Source organism: Aplidium turbinatum, chromosome 18 (genome assembly GCF_918807975.1).
Source record: "Aplidium turbinatum chromosome 18, kaAplTurb1.1, whole genome shotgun sequence".
In the NCBI taxonomy this organism is placed as follows: domain Eukaryota; kingdom Metazoa; phylum Chordata; class Ascidiacea; order Aplousobranchia; family Polyclinidae; genus Aplidium; species Aplidium turbinatum.
In genome coordinates, this window is record NC_137489.1 from 14,497,425 (window position 1) to 14,514,111 (window position 16,687).

Below are 16,687 nucleotides of genomic sequence, written 5' to 3' on the forward strand. Positions count from 1 at the left end.
CTGTGAAATTGTAGCAGGTATCTAGGTTGTCCTAAAGTTCTACCACTTGTAGATATTGGAAGAAGTCGAAGCTGTCCATTTGTGGTGGCCACATTATCGCGGTTCAGCAAAGGTTACATTTTATGTAGTATCAACGTTGAAACCAATCTTAAAATGTTTTGCTGACTGTGACAAAGCTTCAATCAAAATGCCACGATTTCAAATTACAACCTTTTATTAATCATGAACACTTCACAGCGTAAAACACAAGTCCCAAAACTCTAAGGTGGAGTTTTAAGAAAAAGAGCGATGCATAGCGATACGAGAAATTCCCATACAAAAAAACCCGTCATTTTTACATTGTAAAAATCAATGTAAAAATGAGTAAATGGCGGGTTTTGCTGTCTGGGTTGGTGTTGATATGAATTTTTCAAAATTCTCATGCAAACTTTCTGGTGCTTGCAAAAAAATCGCAAATTACATTTCCAGAAGCATTCAGAATATGATCTTACTTGTTTGAAAGAATGTGACTAATCTTGAGTCTTTCATTTCACAAAGCCATCAGCACTAAGTCGTGTCACGTTGTGACAAAATAAAAAAAGTGTGATGTTAGTTGACCCGAACCAACAAAAATTATACCGTACCTTGTTTTCATTGACGCAACGTCTGCAGACGATGAATCAGCGTAAAAATGACGAAGTTGCAGACTGGGAACATACTAGTTAAAGCTTTGTAGCACCAAACCCAATACACGGGAAATGCTAAGAATCTCAACACAGCTATCCCAGACAGCAAAATCCGTCATGTTTACATTTTTACGGCAAACGTCTTTAAACGCTGAATCGTCTTTAAACGCTGAATCAATGTACAAATGACGGATTTTACTGTCTGAGTACTGTATCAGTTGTTCACAGTATACTACTATACTTACTGCTGGCAATTCAAGATGTAGTCTGAAGTAAAACACGTCTATATAATATATATAATGAAAAACTGGCGTTGTATAAACTATTATTCGCACACTGGAATCAACAATAAATCTTTGAACATTCGAATAGATTTTTCAATGTAACATTTCTCAGGAAAAGCAACAAGAACATTTAAATAGTTCATTGAACATGGAGAAGGCTACCCGAAAATAAATACATACAAGACTGCTAATTCGCTGCGAAAACTATTTAAAAATACACACAAGGGAATAATAAAGTTGAATCAATTAATTTACGCTTCAAAAAGAATTCAAACTACGTACAATTAGGCAAAGATGGTCGCCTTTTACTTTAACAAAGAATCTAGGCGTTTTGATTCGGCGAAAGATTACGAAAATTTCCGAAGTTCTCCGTTTCAGAATTGTGCAAGACACAACTGGCCGAGTGCGTAAGCTTTACCTGCTTATGCAATTGGATTGGACAAAGAGTTTATATGCGACTGAAATATCACTACAGATTTTGACTTTCAGTGCAGCATGTTTTCACGAGGAACCTTTGAAAGAGCATTTCACTTTAAGTAATGGAAAACGTAAGATACAAAAAAGCTTTTCTTGCATTGAAGTAATGTCACCTTTGGCGTTGTCCATGGCTGATACAGAAACCACTCTAACAAAATAAACCCCCGTCATTTGATGTCATACTATCACCTGCCAATCAAACGTTTTTCATTTGAAACATATTTTTTGAAAAAATTAAGATTCCTTTTCCAGACTATGCCAAGTGGCCATGGAGAGTTACGCCTGGGGAAAATAGCTTACTCCCGATAGTCATGTGTATGAACCAATGCTGCATTTCTGGCACAATAAATCAAAAGTGAGCGAAGTTAGCGGTTTACTCCAAGAGGTTGGAAATCGTGCGCGGACATTTTGCCGAAAGGACATTATGCCGAAGGACATTTTGCCGAATGGACAAATTGCCTAAAGGACTAATTGCCGAAAGGACTAATTGCCGAATGGACAAACTGCCGAAACAATTTGGAAAAAAAATACTTTGAAGTGACACAAAGTCTCGTTACTATGCAAGCAGTGCTTTTGAAATAGAATCACTTTGCTACTGTTTGTTTGCCTAAAAATACTTTGAAGCAACACCAAGTCTCGTTACTATGCAAGCAGTGCTTTTGAAATAGAATCACTTTGCTACTGTTTGTTTGCCTAAAAATACTTTGAAGCAACACCAAGTCTCGTTACTATGCAAGCAGTGCCTTTGAAATGGTAATTATTTTGAAGTGACACCAAGTCGCAAGTCTCATTGCTATGCAAGCAATGCCTTTGAACTGATAATTATTTTGAAGTGACACCAAGTCTCGTTACCATGCAAGCAGTGGCTTTGAAATACTGTAGTAATTACTTTGCTACTGTTGTTTGCCTAAAAATTGCTTTATATACAGTATCCACAGTTTTTGGAAATCAGTATTAGTTTGAAGTGACACCAAGTCTCATCTATAAGTATAGGCTATAGGCTATGCAGTCTCCACAGGCTTTGGAGATCAGTATTAGACGTTCGCTTATACATATAACACTTCTGTCGGATACTTACGCGCTGTCGCACATAATTTGTGAGTGAAATCTGTTTGTGAATGACATTTATGTGTTATTAGGTTATGATAATACATAAAATGCATTTGTATAATTTCGGCAATTTGTCCATTCGGCATTTAGTCCTTTCGGCAATTAGTCCTTTCGGCAAAATGAGTTTCGGCAAAATGTCCATTCGGCAAAATGTCTTTCGGCAAAATGGGTTTCGACAAAATGTCTTTCGGCAAAATGTCCGGGTACCTTGGAAATACAGGCGAGACAGTTGGAAGTCCAGTCTATATTCAAGTATGTCGTGAAGCCATTTCTTAACAAACGCCAAGGCATTCTTCTGCCTGCTCCGGATGGGTGCCGAACCGACAGCTTGATGATTTGAACCTTTTGTAAAAAAAAAACAACTTACAGGAACCACTGCTCTGGATTGCGAGTTAGTGTCAAAATAATGACGTAAAACTCACACATTCGATTCAAAAACTTAAAAAAAGCGCGGGAAATATTAGGTCCGTTCGAATCAAACCCAAGTTAGGCATTTTATCAACGTAAAAACTAACAAACAGAAAGGTACCGGCTCTTGAAAATAAAGCAAAAATAACGCACAAAAAAGAAACCAAATACAAAGTATTCGTCAATCGGTGACGTATGATGAATGAAAAAGATTCATTGTATGACGCAGTATTTCTTAAATTCAGAGTTGTAATCGTCATCCATGGATGCTGTGTCCACGGGGTCCAAGCCTCGGGTGTCAGGAAGGAATTCGTCGCAGTCCAGATCCTGTCGTTGATAGAAAAGCGTATATGCCGTCTCCACACTGATGCTTTCTGCTGGCACCTGTGACAGAAGATCGCCAGTCAAAAACTTGCAAAAGAAATAGTTGTACAGTTAGAATGCTATTGAACAACCAAGGGTGAAGTAATTTTCAAGTCGGCATTACTCATCAACTCACACGGGATGTAGAAGCGTCCCGGGGGCGAAAAATTTTTTCCCACGAGATTTCTGTCTCATTTACATATGTTGGTAAAAGTTTGGATTAAAACCGTGTGAATGCAACATTTTCTCGTTGGCACGGTTGGTTCAGTGGTTTCATCCTCGCCTAGTGATCGTGAGAACGAAGGTTCGACGCCCGACGAAGTCAAACTTTTTTTCTTCTTTAAATTAATTTTTGCGGTGCACAAAAGCTTTTCAAAAAAAGTAGGGTTAGGGAAAGCTTATATTTTATTATCATTGCAGAATTTGATTGGTAAATAGTTATTTCGCAATGTGAATCAACCAATCTCTTAACACTTTCGGAAAATCTTACTTTTAGAGTGACTAGAATCAATGATACAGAAATCTCGTGGGAAAAAAAATTTCGCGTCCCGGGGGAGCACAACCTTTTAAGGTCTGACCACACCATGTTGGCTGCATTGCCGAGTGGTGAAAGCTCTGACACGGACGTTCAAAAGTGCGCCGGTTCGACACCGCTCTAGAGCATGTGGCAGTATCTTTGGCAAGACATTTAAAGGCATGCCTGAAGGTGGTCACGAAGATTGGCTTCCTTGCCTTCCCGTCCACATAATCTAAATCTTCAACTACCAAGCGTAAGCCTGGATACGACAAAAAACACACAGCCTGATATTTATTAACCAGCAGCCAGCAGCAAACCGATCAGAACAAGTTACACCTCAGCCACATACCTCCTTGCAACTGCTGTCGTTGTAACAATACCATTTCTTTGTGTGATGGTTTTTGGCAAAAGCGACATAATGGCCGCCACCGAGTATACCGGAGTGACACTGAAACATACAGGTGGTGTTAAGTTACGCACCTCACAAAAGTGTTGCTAAGGTTGTTAGATCTGTGAAGAAGTGGAAATTCTTTCGTGATCAAGATATCGAAAATGATAGTTTTGATGTTGATTAATCGTAACCATTACCATAGACTCATTACTCATAGAGAATCATACTTAACAAGGTCTCAAGGTTGCAGAGAGTGCTTTAAAAAAAACGCAATGCAAAGTTATTACAATATCGTCTTGTCCAGAAACATTGATTTGAAGATGATCTATATCGCAATGTAAACTTAGCCTTGTAATGACAGGAGCATCACCTGGTGCAACAAAATTTCGTTTGAACCTTCCGCATGGTGGATTTACAAGGCATCACTCAATAGGTAAGACTGCCCACGCAGTGAGGTGGATTAGCCACCATTTTCCTAATATTATTTCACATTGTATCAATGCATAAGAAACATTACACAGTACACAGGTTTGGGTTCAGATCAATATAAAATATAAAATCCAGCACATCAATGACTTCACTCACCGAAACAGCAAAAAGATCGTACAGAGGAGCGGAGTTTTCCCGAAAAGAAGGTTTCCTTGTGCGAGCTGTGCCAACACCGTGGGCGGGTTTCGAACCTGGGTTTGAGGTACTACCTTGAGGTCGCGAATCGTTTGCCGTGCGTTTGGAGTTGCTCTCTTCGGCAGATGCGTCATCATCAATGACGTCATTGACAACGTCATCAAAGCTGATGTGGTTTTTGTTTTCTTTTTTCAACACTCCGTTGCTTTTTTGATCCCCATCGGCTCCTCCTTCTTCCGATATGGTGGCGGATTCCGTATCCTCGCAAGGAAGAGGAGTGGTGTCTGCGAAAGATGCAAAATCTAAAGAGGGATCAAAAAATGGCTCAAGATTAGCAACTCTTCACGAACGAATTAGGTCAACGACCGTCGCAAGTGTCGTTAATTTAACGTTGAGGATGGTGGAAATGACGTAAGTTACAATCAATGTCAGATCGAAAATCAAAAGCATCAAAATATCTCTAAAAGTTGAAAAATGATAATAAAGTTATTAAAATATTAGAAAAACCTGTTTTACAAACATTTGCATTGCATAGGAGCAAAATGGTCTGATTAATGGAATCAAAATGAGTTTAGTATCTACGTTTTGCATTGTATTTTTTTAATTTTCATAATTTTTTGATCATGAAAACATAAGTTTATTTTCACTGACCTTGCCCGTCGCGTTTGGTCATGAAGCTCGACGGATCGAAGTCGGTACGCGGGAAGTCGACGACTTTGTGAGACTTGATCCATCGCCCGTTCACGTACTGGAACCTCTTCAAGTGGATGATCTATAAGCAGAAAAACAAGTCAAGTAACTTTACCACTGATGCGAATGCATGAGCTTTGTATCTCGACCATGTGCGGCTGCCGCGATGGTTAGAGCTTTGGTAAAATACCGAAACTAAAGTAATAACTTATCCCAGATAACAAAATCCGTCATTTTTACGTTGATTCAACGTCTGCAGATTTCAATGTAAAAATGACGGATTTTCCTGTCTGGGATGGTAAGGTAACGTCAAGATCTAGGAATCATTCTTTCCACAATTCGGTGTCAAAACCGATGCCTGGGTAGCTTGCTGGAGTGGGCTTTCCCGTGTGAGAATACGTCTGCAGACGTTGAGTCAACGTAAAAGTGACATATTTTGCTACCTGGAGGAGTCACGTTTTCTACGCAAAAACTTGCAATTATAACGTCACTCCTGGAAAGTAAACGTCAGCACAAAGGTGCATGGATTGCTGCAATGAATCAAATGAAAATGGTGCAGGTATCACTGACAATGAGCAGAAGAAAATTAACCTAAAACCAAACGTAGACCTGAAGAAGTGGAGACTTTGAGATCACGCTATCATATTATACCAGGATTGGGGGCAGCCTCCAGATGTCCAATTTCTTCTTTGCAAGTTGCGGTTTCTTGCACTTCCCACAATGATACAACTCATCCTTTCCTAGCTCCTCCTCCTGAGTAAAGGCACGCAGGCAGTGATTGAGATCTATCCTCTGCTGCTGACCGCGGTGTCCCTCCTGAACGCTCGCATCATCTGTGACATCCTGATGAAAAAGATAATGGATAATTGCTGGTAAATAGTTTAAGCTAACATAAGTGGCTGCGAAGGTGCATGTAAATTACAAACAGTTTTTTTTTCAGAAGGATGTGAGGTAAGATTTATATACATTTGGTCTGAGACCTAGTAAAGATGTCACTGCTTTGGTGGGCAATGGTTGGTTCAAAATCAGATGCATTGTGTACAATATACGTTTTGTCTTGTTATGAACCAGCCATGGCCCATCCAAGCGTTGGCAGCATCGTTGTAACACAGATGCTAGACTTCTTAACAAGACCAAATACTTTGAACAGTTTCCTGCTTGCCAAACCAACAAGCGAACATGGAAGAACCGAAAAAATATAGAAGCGAACGTTTTCAAAGGCAGCTCGATAGAATACGGTTAAAGATATTACGCTTGATTGCTCGCCATCTATTCTCTATGTTGAAACCAGCTCTTTTCAAAACTAATTATTACTCAACGTTGCGAGATGTAATAAAAAATGAAGGCAATGCACCTTTTCAACAGAAGGTTGGTATCGTAAGTGCAGAGCGGTTGGGTCCCAGTCGATGGCGATATATTCGCATGGTTCATTCCACGGCTCGTCGTTGCACGGGATGAAGCAACCTTTGCAGAAGCGGAACCACGGACAATTGTTACCACAAGCCATGCCGCTCCGTGTGACGCTTTGCAATGTGAACGGATATTGCGAACCGAGGCTGTCGTCGCTGAAATATAAAATGCGGTTTGCAGTGAAACGCAAAGACAACGAAAATTGACATAAAGTTTGTAGTCACACATTCAGTTAACTGAGCCTCTGGGAAAGACAACAAATTTTTCATTTTACTCGGTCTTCAGCTATAACGAGAGTAGGATGGCCAGTTTCAGGGTAAATCTGAGCGTTTCTTTTTTTTTCAAAAGCCAGCTTCAGTCGGGAGCCGAACCAGGATTGCACGATTGGAAAGCGAGCGTCTACTCTTATCCGCTGCGACACGTAATAAACCGTAAAATGTTACATCAGATGTTTCGAATGAAAACTGACAAATTATTTTATCGCAAGCTTTTTTATTTAACTGAGCAATAACGACCTACCAGTCTTGAGCATGATTGACAGCGGCGACTTCTGCTGGTGGAAGAGGGCTCACAAATCTGGACACTAGTTTCCACACAGCGCTGTAGAGCATGCGCTTTGGTTGGCCCACCAGGTAAGGGACAACAATGGGGAGCCCAAACAAACTGGGGCGGTGTTTTTGCGAGGAAAGAAAATAAACATCCAGATGGAGCTGGAAAAAAGCAGAAGGATCTTGTTGAAACCGGTTGACGCAAAGAAACTACTTTGCTGCAAAACATGCCAACTGTTGTACCAGGTCTGCATTGCTGGACGTCAAGGGGCTAACCCACCAGGCTATCTTAAGAGATCAAACAAGCAATACAGTGCAGACGTATATGAAAATGGATCTACGGCTCATAGAAATTAATGCAATGTAATGTTGATTCAACACAAAACTTACTATCTTTCGATGAAAGGCGATGACGAAGCCTGGAAAGTTGTCGATATCAGAACAGTAGCTGGGAAAATCATCGGTGTCGGTGTCACCGGCGCCGAGGGGTCTGGAAAGGAGGTTGGTCAACTCAAGCTAACGTTAACATGACATCTTCGACTTAGAATTGCTTCATAAGAACATTTTGGATTTGATAGCAATTACGTTCATGGCACAACAGTTGCTGTTGTGCTGTGTTTGTTGAAAGCAAACACGGCACTGTGCAAAATCAAGTCAGCTATTTAAAAGCTGAGGTGTTAGAAATACTATAAACATTTTCTGCGATGAAAGAAAAGCTTCGACTAGAAAGTTTTAAGTTTGCACAAATACATTAACGTCAATTCTCCAGCAATAAAAAGGAAATATGACGAAGCCAAACGCATTTGGAAGACATGCTTCAAAAACGACAGTTCGTTACCAGTTAATTTAATCGGTAAGTTTAATCCAATACCTCGATGTAGAAACCAAACCTTGTTTTAAAAAGAGTGACAAGATGAAGAGACCAGGGTTCGACTCCCGGTGCATAACGAAACAAAACATTGGCGACAACTCATTTTCAAGAAAAGCTTTTAGATTTTCAGAAGTTTACATACAACTGACTGAATATACAAAAAAAGTAATTTACTTCATCGATGAAGATCTTGGAACGGCAGGATTTCTATTGTTTCCGTTGACACTGCTTGAAGAAAAACTCGAATCTCTTGCAACGTTCTGGGTGGCTTTGCTTCGGAAAGGCGCCGTACTGTTTCCTAATTCACTTTCTTTGTTGTCACTGGCCTCGGTTGACGATTCGATGACAGCCGGGCTACTTTGACTGGTGGGAATACTGGAAGGTTGGATGTGCAATGCAGAGTGATTCGTGATGGTACGTTTCGATGTTTCATGAACAGAAGAACCGATGTGTGATTTGAAGGACGTGGCCACTTCAGCGTTCGACGCTTTGACGTCAGAGGTCGCTAAAGGGTGGCTGACGAGGCCGTTAGATTTTTTATCGACATTCGGCGAACGGGATCCGAGGACTGCATTGGATCGTTGAGGAGGTGGTGGGATTTCGTAGGCGTAGAGGCTTCCAAGCGTAGAAGTACGAACTTTGAGATGGTCGGAGAGAAAAGTCTGAATAAACGAAACAGTTTTTTTTATATATACAAATAAAATCAGCTGTTTGAAAGGCAAAACAGGTGCATAACAATGTAGAGCTTATGACCTGACTTTCATATAGATTAAATAAAGAAGTACCGGTATGGCCACTGAAACTACGAATATGATCAATGATAACTACGGTATTACGTTAACACGTGGTGTCAGGTATGCCAGCCACAAGACTCGACTTCTGAAGTCTCTCACCATGTATCGTTCCAATGCTAACTATTATAGAACCTATAACGGCAATTGAGAGTTTTCTTCTTGCAAGATCAAGATATCCTGATGTTTATGAAGTGGCAATATTCAAAAAGCTTAACTTCTAGCATCAGACTAAAGCTGAAAGGGCAAATGTGTTACGGTTGACCCGCACAATAATAATAATGCTGATGATAATCCTCCATTGGATATTCTTTTTAAAACTACATGAAAAAAAACTAAACAAAGTGTTTATGTAAATAGAAATAAAACCATGTATTGCTTCTATGAAAAATTTATCCCTGTACCTTGATAGTGGCCCCCAGCACCTCTGTGAGGAGGATAGCTTCAATTGGCATGTCGCATTTGCTAGCGAGATGCTTACGCACCTCAAGGAAGGTGTCGTCCATGCTCAGTCGCAACCCATACCGGATGGGAGTCTGTCCATCGAGCCGTATGACTGAAAATAGATGGATTTTACGTTGCTATTAGATCGTGAATTATGACTCAAACTCAGATAGCAAAATCGGTCATTTTTACATTGATTCAACGTCTGCAGACGGATTTTGTTGTTCAGGAAAAGCCACTTCTAAAAGAGCATGAAGGGTTTGTAGTTTTTTTAAAGCATTTCGTAACCTGTGAACGAGAAACTGTTCACCAAGACTCACCGATGACGTCAAAGTACATGAGGTTGTCCATAGGGAGGGGAAGTGACAGGAACGTGAAAGGATCAAACCGGACACTAACGGCACCACACTCCATGCAGTGCACGCGGGAACGGATCTGGCCGTGGAACAGGTCGATGATGATGGACTGGTTGCGAGACAAGTGGTTCTCCCAAGCCTGCAAGACAAACGATGACAAGCTCATGGTTCAAAGTCACGTCATAATTTGTGTAGAAAAGAAGGACGGACCGTGCACCAGGCCTGTAGTATATTTTTCTTCATTGTTGATTGTACTGACATTTGCAAGCAGGGAAGAGAGAAGTTTTCTTCAAAACGCATTGACTTTAAAAGTAGATGGAAAGAGGACACGGGGACGAAAAAGAGCAGATGAAGAATGAGACAAGCAAAGTCGGACTGAAGGAAGATGTTCCTCTCTTTCCTGAACAGAACGAGATGGAGAATAAGAGTGGAGACAATCGCTGCAAGGAAAGAATCGGCCACTCCTACTAGTAGGAGCATAACCGAATTTGGATGATGATGCTCACGTCGCTAAGTTACTGTTGTTTCTATTGCACTGTTTTTCAACTGTGAAGTTTCCGAGAAGAAATTGAATGAAGATGTGGATCAAGCCTATGTACAATTACTGTAACTATAAATTCACTCAACATTCAACTATAAACGAAGGTTCCACAATAAATTTTCCATCTCTAATGTGATATCTATGTTAGAACAAACCTCTTGTGCCACTTCCTCATCGGGTCGTCCATCGCTGTCCTTCAACTCAACGTAAGGCTTCACGTGGACTCGATTTAGATCCTCGTGGAGCCCATCAAGTAAGAAGGCGAGAAGCTCTTGGGAGTCATGCTGGGAGAAGCCGTTGAAGCGAGGAGCGTATTTACTGATAGTCCACTGTGGAAAACCAACGATTTTTGATTAATCTAAGATCATGGAACAGAACTGCACAAATAGAATATTTTTCCATATTTGTTTTCATCCCTTTGATCCTCATCCATAATCGCATGCTCATAGCAAGTGTAAACTTAACAAAAATTGTAATAAGACTTTTTCAAATGCTAACTTGATGCAACTGAGTAATAACACTTTTCGGTTTTTGTGAACCAACCCAGCAAACTGTCCACTTGAACCGGTTGACTGTCTCGTATCATTACTATAAGACTTGTTACTCAACGCAACAAACAGTGTACCAGCCTCATTTTTTAATATATTTTAATAGTATTTTTTATTGATGCAACTGATGCTAACTTCAATCAATCTCTTACCCGAACTTTTAGTGGAGCAACTGTTTTGTTCGTTCCGCTCCATAGATCTTGAGCGAGATCGCTGTAGCGTTTTGCGATATGACCTTTCATGCCTGCAAATATTAGATTGTCTGTTATCACCGAACGACAATGTGGAAAATGTTCTATTTCAATCCACTCCTTAATTCTAGATTAATGGCATGAAAATAGGATATACATCTCATACAGTATGAATATTCAACTACGATAAAATTTGCCTCACAATTTCTTACCCAAGGGATTTGTTCTGTTCAGCTCAAACAAATGCTTGTTCTCGACGAAGTACTTGGTCAGGGGCTCTGTGTTGCTGATGCACTGCAGACTGGAGTTCATGAAGCAAGTGTTGCCGAGGTTGCTCAGCCCAGTTGTTCCCTTTGCTATCACCACTACCAATGCAATTTGTTTGTCGACAAAAGATCGTAGCAAGTGTTGGATATTGTTCATCAATCTTGTTATTCTTCTCGGCTGCCGATTGTAGAAAGAACGGACAGCGATAGACACCGTTTCACCTATCAGGTTGGGCTCGTCAGTATCGCACCATTAAGTCTGAGGCAGAATTAGTGGTGCGACACTGATGAGCCTAGCTTTATGGGCGAAGCACGGTGTCTATCGCTGTCAATTCTTGATACATTCGGCTGCCGAGAAACATAACGTGGATTGGATAGTCTAAATGGCTAGCGTGGAAGCTACGCCGTTATGTCCGTTATAGTTAGCGAATCACAATTGTTCGCTGTACTGGTGAGTGCTAAGCCTAAAGCTGATGGCCAGGAAAAACACTCCCTTCTTGTCAATCTTGTTATTTGAAACGTTTTATCGATATCGAAAGCGCGGGTTTTTGGTGAAATCAACAAGTAACTTCTGTAATGTTATTGCTAACAAAGTGATAGGGGAGGTTAGTCGAATTTACATACAATAGTTCACAAACGAAGTGAAACCGAAAGTGTCATATCTACATATAACAACGTAAATGACAATTCTCAGCTACTGCACAAAAATATTGGTCGAAGCTAAAGCGTGGTTGTTAGTTCGGTAGTCGGCATGCAAAACAGCTTTTTTGCATTGATTTCACGATTGAAAATTGAACACTCAGCTGCACAGTTTCATCAACTAAACTTACCTACTGAATAAAACTGTTATTCCATAAAATTAGGTCAAAATATTGAGTGAAATAAAATGTACCTTGATTGACCCCCGACTGTCCTTGCTTCAACTTTTGTTTGTGATTTCTCGCTATCTGCGACAATTCCTCAGGCCAGCTCATGTCCATGTTCCGTACTGATGAGTAGATAAAAAAAAAATACATATATAACTTTGCACAAGTTCTATCTTAATTCGGGTTGTAATGGTTTTCAAAATATTCTCTTGCTAAAATTTATTTTCACAAATCGAAGTTGTAGTGTCAAGAGAGCATTCAATACACAGGTCACAGCAGAAGACGTGTTCATTCCAATAATAAACTTCAAATCTGGTTTCATCCGGATTTAGCAAGCTCATAGCATAATCCGTCATTTCTACATTGATTCAACGTCTGCAGACGTTGAATCAATGCAAAAAATGCGGGTTTTGCCCTCTGGGTAACTGTCTTTACACTCACTAAATCCAAACTAAACTGTGGCAAGGGCATATCAACTTAAACATATCTTGCCCCAACTAAAAGTACATACCTTCTAATAAAATCTGCGAGTTATTACCAATGCCAATCGCTTCCAGCTTGACGTTTTCATCGTCCAGCAGGTTAGCGTTATTCTGTAAAGTGTAAACAAATATCTTTCACAGAGTTTCGATCGCTTAATCACAATGATAAACATAACGTTATTCCAACGTTTTCATTGCTTAATAATCTAATCAGAATAAAAAGAATCGATTACTCTCTAATAAGCTGATAGTTCACACCATGGCACTAGGTTCGGCACCAGCTCTAACATTTGTACACCAGGCCTATAAAAACATCTTCATGGTGATCAGGGTCGCCTTCTTTGTTTTTTAGCGTTGAAGAAGCATATCGTATGGTAAACAAAACGTAAGAATTTTAAAAACAGTAACTGAAACCAACCTGGTTGATGTATACCATCGCACTGACATAAGCGGCACAAAACCAGACAGGAAATCAGTGGGTTTTCACATTGATTCAACGTCTGCAGACGCAGACTGCAGGCACGTCTATAGACGTTGAATCAATGTGAAAAACGACTGATTTCATGTCTGGGTACGAAGCAGTTCTGAAGCGCAATCTGAATCTCAACTTGACAAACCTCATCTAAGAGATGCCAAAGCCGCATGTTGTCGATGGGAATCCTCAAGCGGTTTGAAAGAAAGGAACTGACTTGACCGACAGTGTGCCGCTTGCTGAAGGTTGCTCTGTGGGAGGGGACTCGTTTTGGGGTGCTGTTCAAGCCTGGATTGATAAAGAAATTGACATTGAATTAGGAGTACCGTCATGAGTGTGTGTGATTTTGTGATATCTAGACTAGCGCCATTGCTTGCGGTTAGGAGAGCATTTTAGATTAAGAAGTTAATACGCTGAAATAAAACCAGTGGTTGTATTTTAAGCTTTACAAACAGTTTTTATTATTGTAACTGTCTCCGCCGCCAGTGTAGCCAAATCGTTTGGCATCCGCTGGCTTCGATCAGTCTTTCAACAAGGTTGATAGGATCTCCATTCTGTTTTGTCCTTTGCGAAATTTTGCAATCGATGGAGATGTGGTGTGCTGAGCAGGGATCCCAGGCCAGCTTTTCTGATGTCAGATCTCAGCAGTTGTAATAAGTTGGTACGGTGACGTCCGGTTCGGCCTTGGTACTTTTTGCTGCCAATTATTGCAAATTCAAGGGCTTTCTGGGGAGGTGAGTCCTGGTGAAGTCTCAGAATGTGTCCAAACATGTTCCATCTCATGGTGGAGATCTTGCAAGACAATGGTTCACTGTTGCATATTTTGTAGAGGTTTTTGTTCGAGATAAGACTGTTTGGCCAAGTATGACCAGTTATGACACGTAAATGTCTTCGATGACAGGCATCCAATCTTTCAAGACTTGCTTTGGTAACAGACCAGCTATTAAAGTTGTAGATCATAATTGGGATGCAGTACGCGTTGTACAATCTTAGTCGCAACCGTAATGGGATTCTCGATCTCTTGCTCCATAGTTTCCAGTGTGATCTGAAAGCGACATTGCCTAAATTGCAGCGAGATTTGACATCGGCAGTGCTGCACAATGATGATCCCAAAAGTTTGTGTGTACGCCATTTTTCGTTTCCTCGAATCGGTAGGCTATCAGCATCAGTTTCATTTGTGTCTGCAAGAAATATGTGGGTGAATTCAGTTTTAGTCTCATTCATGAAAAGATTGTAGTTTTTCAGGTTCTTTGTAGCAATAGATTGTAGCATATCAAGTGGCTGTCTTTCCTCATCCAGAAACTCAACATCGTCTGCATACTCCATTTCCAAAGGCATGCATGTATCAGATATAGGGGGGTTTGGTCTGGAGGACTGCTCTCGCACTGAGCTCAATGCTGCAGATAGGTAGCAGGTGAAGAGTATTGGGGAGAGGCTGTCTCCTTGAGGGGAACCGATGGATGTCTCAAAGTTTGCGGACATTTCGTTGTTAATGCGCACATACAGTTTCGTGCCAGCTAGCAGGGTGCGGGTTAGTCGCAGTTCATCTTCATCACAGCCAGCTTGGTCTAAAATTTGAAGAATTTTTTTGCGTTTGATGGTGTCAAAGGCTTTGGACATATCTATTCCCATTTTGTGGAAGTCCCATTTTCTAGCCATCACCACTGAAACGAGCATACGTTGTGCCCAGACAATGTCAGCACAGCTTCTGCCACGTTTGAAACCGCTTTGGAAGGGTCCAGTGAAGCTGTCAATTTTGTCTCTAATCCGATGCAAAATGATGATGGAGTGGATTTTTCTGATGCTATTGAGGAGCACAATGGGTCGAAGATTAGCTGGTGGTCCTTTTGGTTTCTTGGGTTTTGGTATAGCACTTAGTATGCCTTCGCCGATGGTGTCTACTGGTTTGTGTTGTTTGAGAGATTCATTAATAGTCTGTGATATTAAACCGGAGGTTATGTCTTTGGAGAATTTGAAGAGTTCGTTGTTGACGTTATCAGGGCCAGCCGCACGACGGTTTTTCAAGGAAGAAATTGCTGCAGACACTTCCTCAGTGGTTATTGGTGTTTGCAAGGGTCTTGCTTCTCCGGTGAATGGTTGTATTGGTTCATCATCTGAATCTGTAATCTGTAGTTACAAACAGTTATGCATTGCAAAGTTAAATTTGTATTCGAGAAAGATATTGGTTGTTTAAAAGAGGGTGCGAAAATGAACTCCCTTGCATTCCCACCTACATAATCTAAAATTTTAATTGTCAGCCGCCCATCACCCTAAATTCGACATGAAAAAGAAAATAAGTTTAAAATGGTGAGATAATTCGTCGCTGTTATATAGTTGCCATAGATATTCACCAAGCTTGTGAAAAATATAATATTCCATTACCGGCAACATAGTTGATCGATTGCTTGAGCACCCCGAGAGTAGTGTTGCCAATTCCGGACATGGTACCACTGCCAGGGAAGGCGACTTGAGACAGTTGCTGTATAGAGGATGGCATCTGGAACGCAAATAAAGCGCTTATCGATGATGTTGAGAGATGAAAATTGTAGGTCGTTTTGGCAATGCACGTCTAACCAACGTTTTTAAAACACAATAGCCTGGTAGATAAATTTACTGAATTCATACCATTTACCATTTCAGAAAGGATACTTTCCTTTTATGAAGAGAAAAAACTTAATTAGGGAAATTTACTGAACAAAGTTTGGCATAAATATGAAAAAAAGTAGTATATAAACATATTCTCATAACACACAAACAACATCAGCTTCCATGTGCTGCACAACCAAAAATCTTTTTTTTGCAAAAACTAAGACGACACTGGCGAAAGGCGATAAACGGAAACTCGAAAGATGAAGATTTGCTCTCCACAGCGCAACAACAAATGAATAGTACCTGATGCCGCAACAGCACCACATGCAACCTGTGCAGTTCAAGCCATGGTTTTTCACCAGGATCAGGGGCGGGCACAATGCGTGGCAACTCAGGGGTGCCACCATACCTGCAATGCAAAACCATCAGTTTGAATAAAGCGAAAAAACAAGCTGCAAGAGAATGCTCTACACCGAAAATTGTGCTGCGGACTAGCTTACCCTTGGTGCTGGTGCCCACGCTTACTTTAAATGAACTCCATGATACTTTCTCGCGATAAACTAACTTTTCCGGTTGCTTTGGTAAAACTTGTCAACATCCCAAGTGCAAGCCAAGTAATGAGAGGTAAGATTGAACGCAGGAAGCAGTTCAATTAAATCAGGGGTTCCCGACCGTTTTTACACCGTGGCCCCCTTTGAAAATTTCAAAAAATAATGCCCCCCCTATTTTTTCAATCTTTTGGAGCAATTAAGAAACGTCATTTTAATTAAAAAAACTTGTTTA

General features: G+C 40.7%; 1 protein-coding gene across 1 annotated transcript in view; it reads right to left on the reverse strand.

Moving 5' to 3' along the window:
- Nucleotides 1–202: 202 nt before the first annotated feature.
- LOC145787318 (ubiquitin carboxyl-terminal hydrolase 32-like) overlaps nucleotides 203–16,687 on the reverse strand; it is a 46,323-nt gene continuing 29,838 nt past the window's right edge. Inside the window, exons 14-32 of the mRNA XM_082599040.1 lie at nucleotides 16,208–16,313; nucleotides 15,698–15,812; nucleotides 13,461–13,603; nucleotides 12,873–12,954; nucleotides 12,388–12,483; nucleotides 11,442–11,594; nucleotides 11,191–11,282; nucleotides 10,646–10,819; nucleotides 9,914–10,088; nucleotides 9,554–9,705; nucleotides 8,533–9,020; nucleotides 7,878–7,977; nucleotides 7,459–7,649; nucleotides 6,884–7,094; nucleotides 6,181–6,372; nucleotides 5,491–5,611; nucleotides 4,801–5,123; nucleotides 4,174–4,272; nucleotides 203–3,328 (exon numbers count right to left, since the gene is read on the reverse strand). Coding sequence (XP_082455166.1) covers nucleotides 3,158–3,328; nucleotides 4,174–4,272; nucleotides 4,801–5,123; nucleotides 5,491–5,611; nucleotides 6,181–6,372; nucleotides 6,884–7,094; nucleotides 7,459–7,649; nucleotides 7,878–7,977; nucleotides 8,533–9,020; nucleotides 9,554–9,705; nucleotides 9,914–10,088; nucleotides 10,646–10,819; nucleotides 11,191–11,282; nucleotides 11,442–11,594; nucleotides 12,388–12,483; nucleotides 12,873–12,954; nucleotides 13,461–13,603; nucleotides 15,698–15,812; nucleotides 16,208–16,313 — 3,184 coding nt within the window. The 3' untranslated portion in view covers nucleotides 203–3,157. The remainder of the gene's footprint in view (nucleotides 3,329–4,173; nucleotides 4,273–4,800; nucleotides 5,124–5,490; nucleotides 5,612–6,180; nucleotides 6,373–6,883; nucleotides 7,095–7,458; nucleotides 7,650–7,877; nucleotides 7,978–8,532; nucleotides 9,021–9,553; nucleotides 9,706–9,913; nucleotides 10,089–10,645; nucleotides 10,820–11,190; nucleotides 11,283–11,441; nucleotides 11,595–12,387; nucleotides 12,484–12,872; nucleotides 12,955–13,460; nucleotides 13,604–15,697; nucleotides 15,813–16,207; nucleotides 16,314–16,687) is intronic.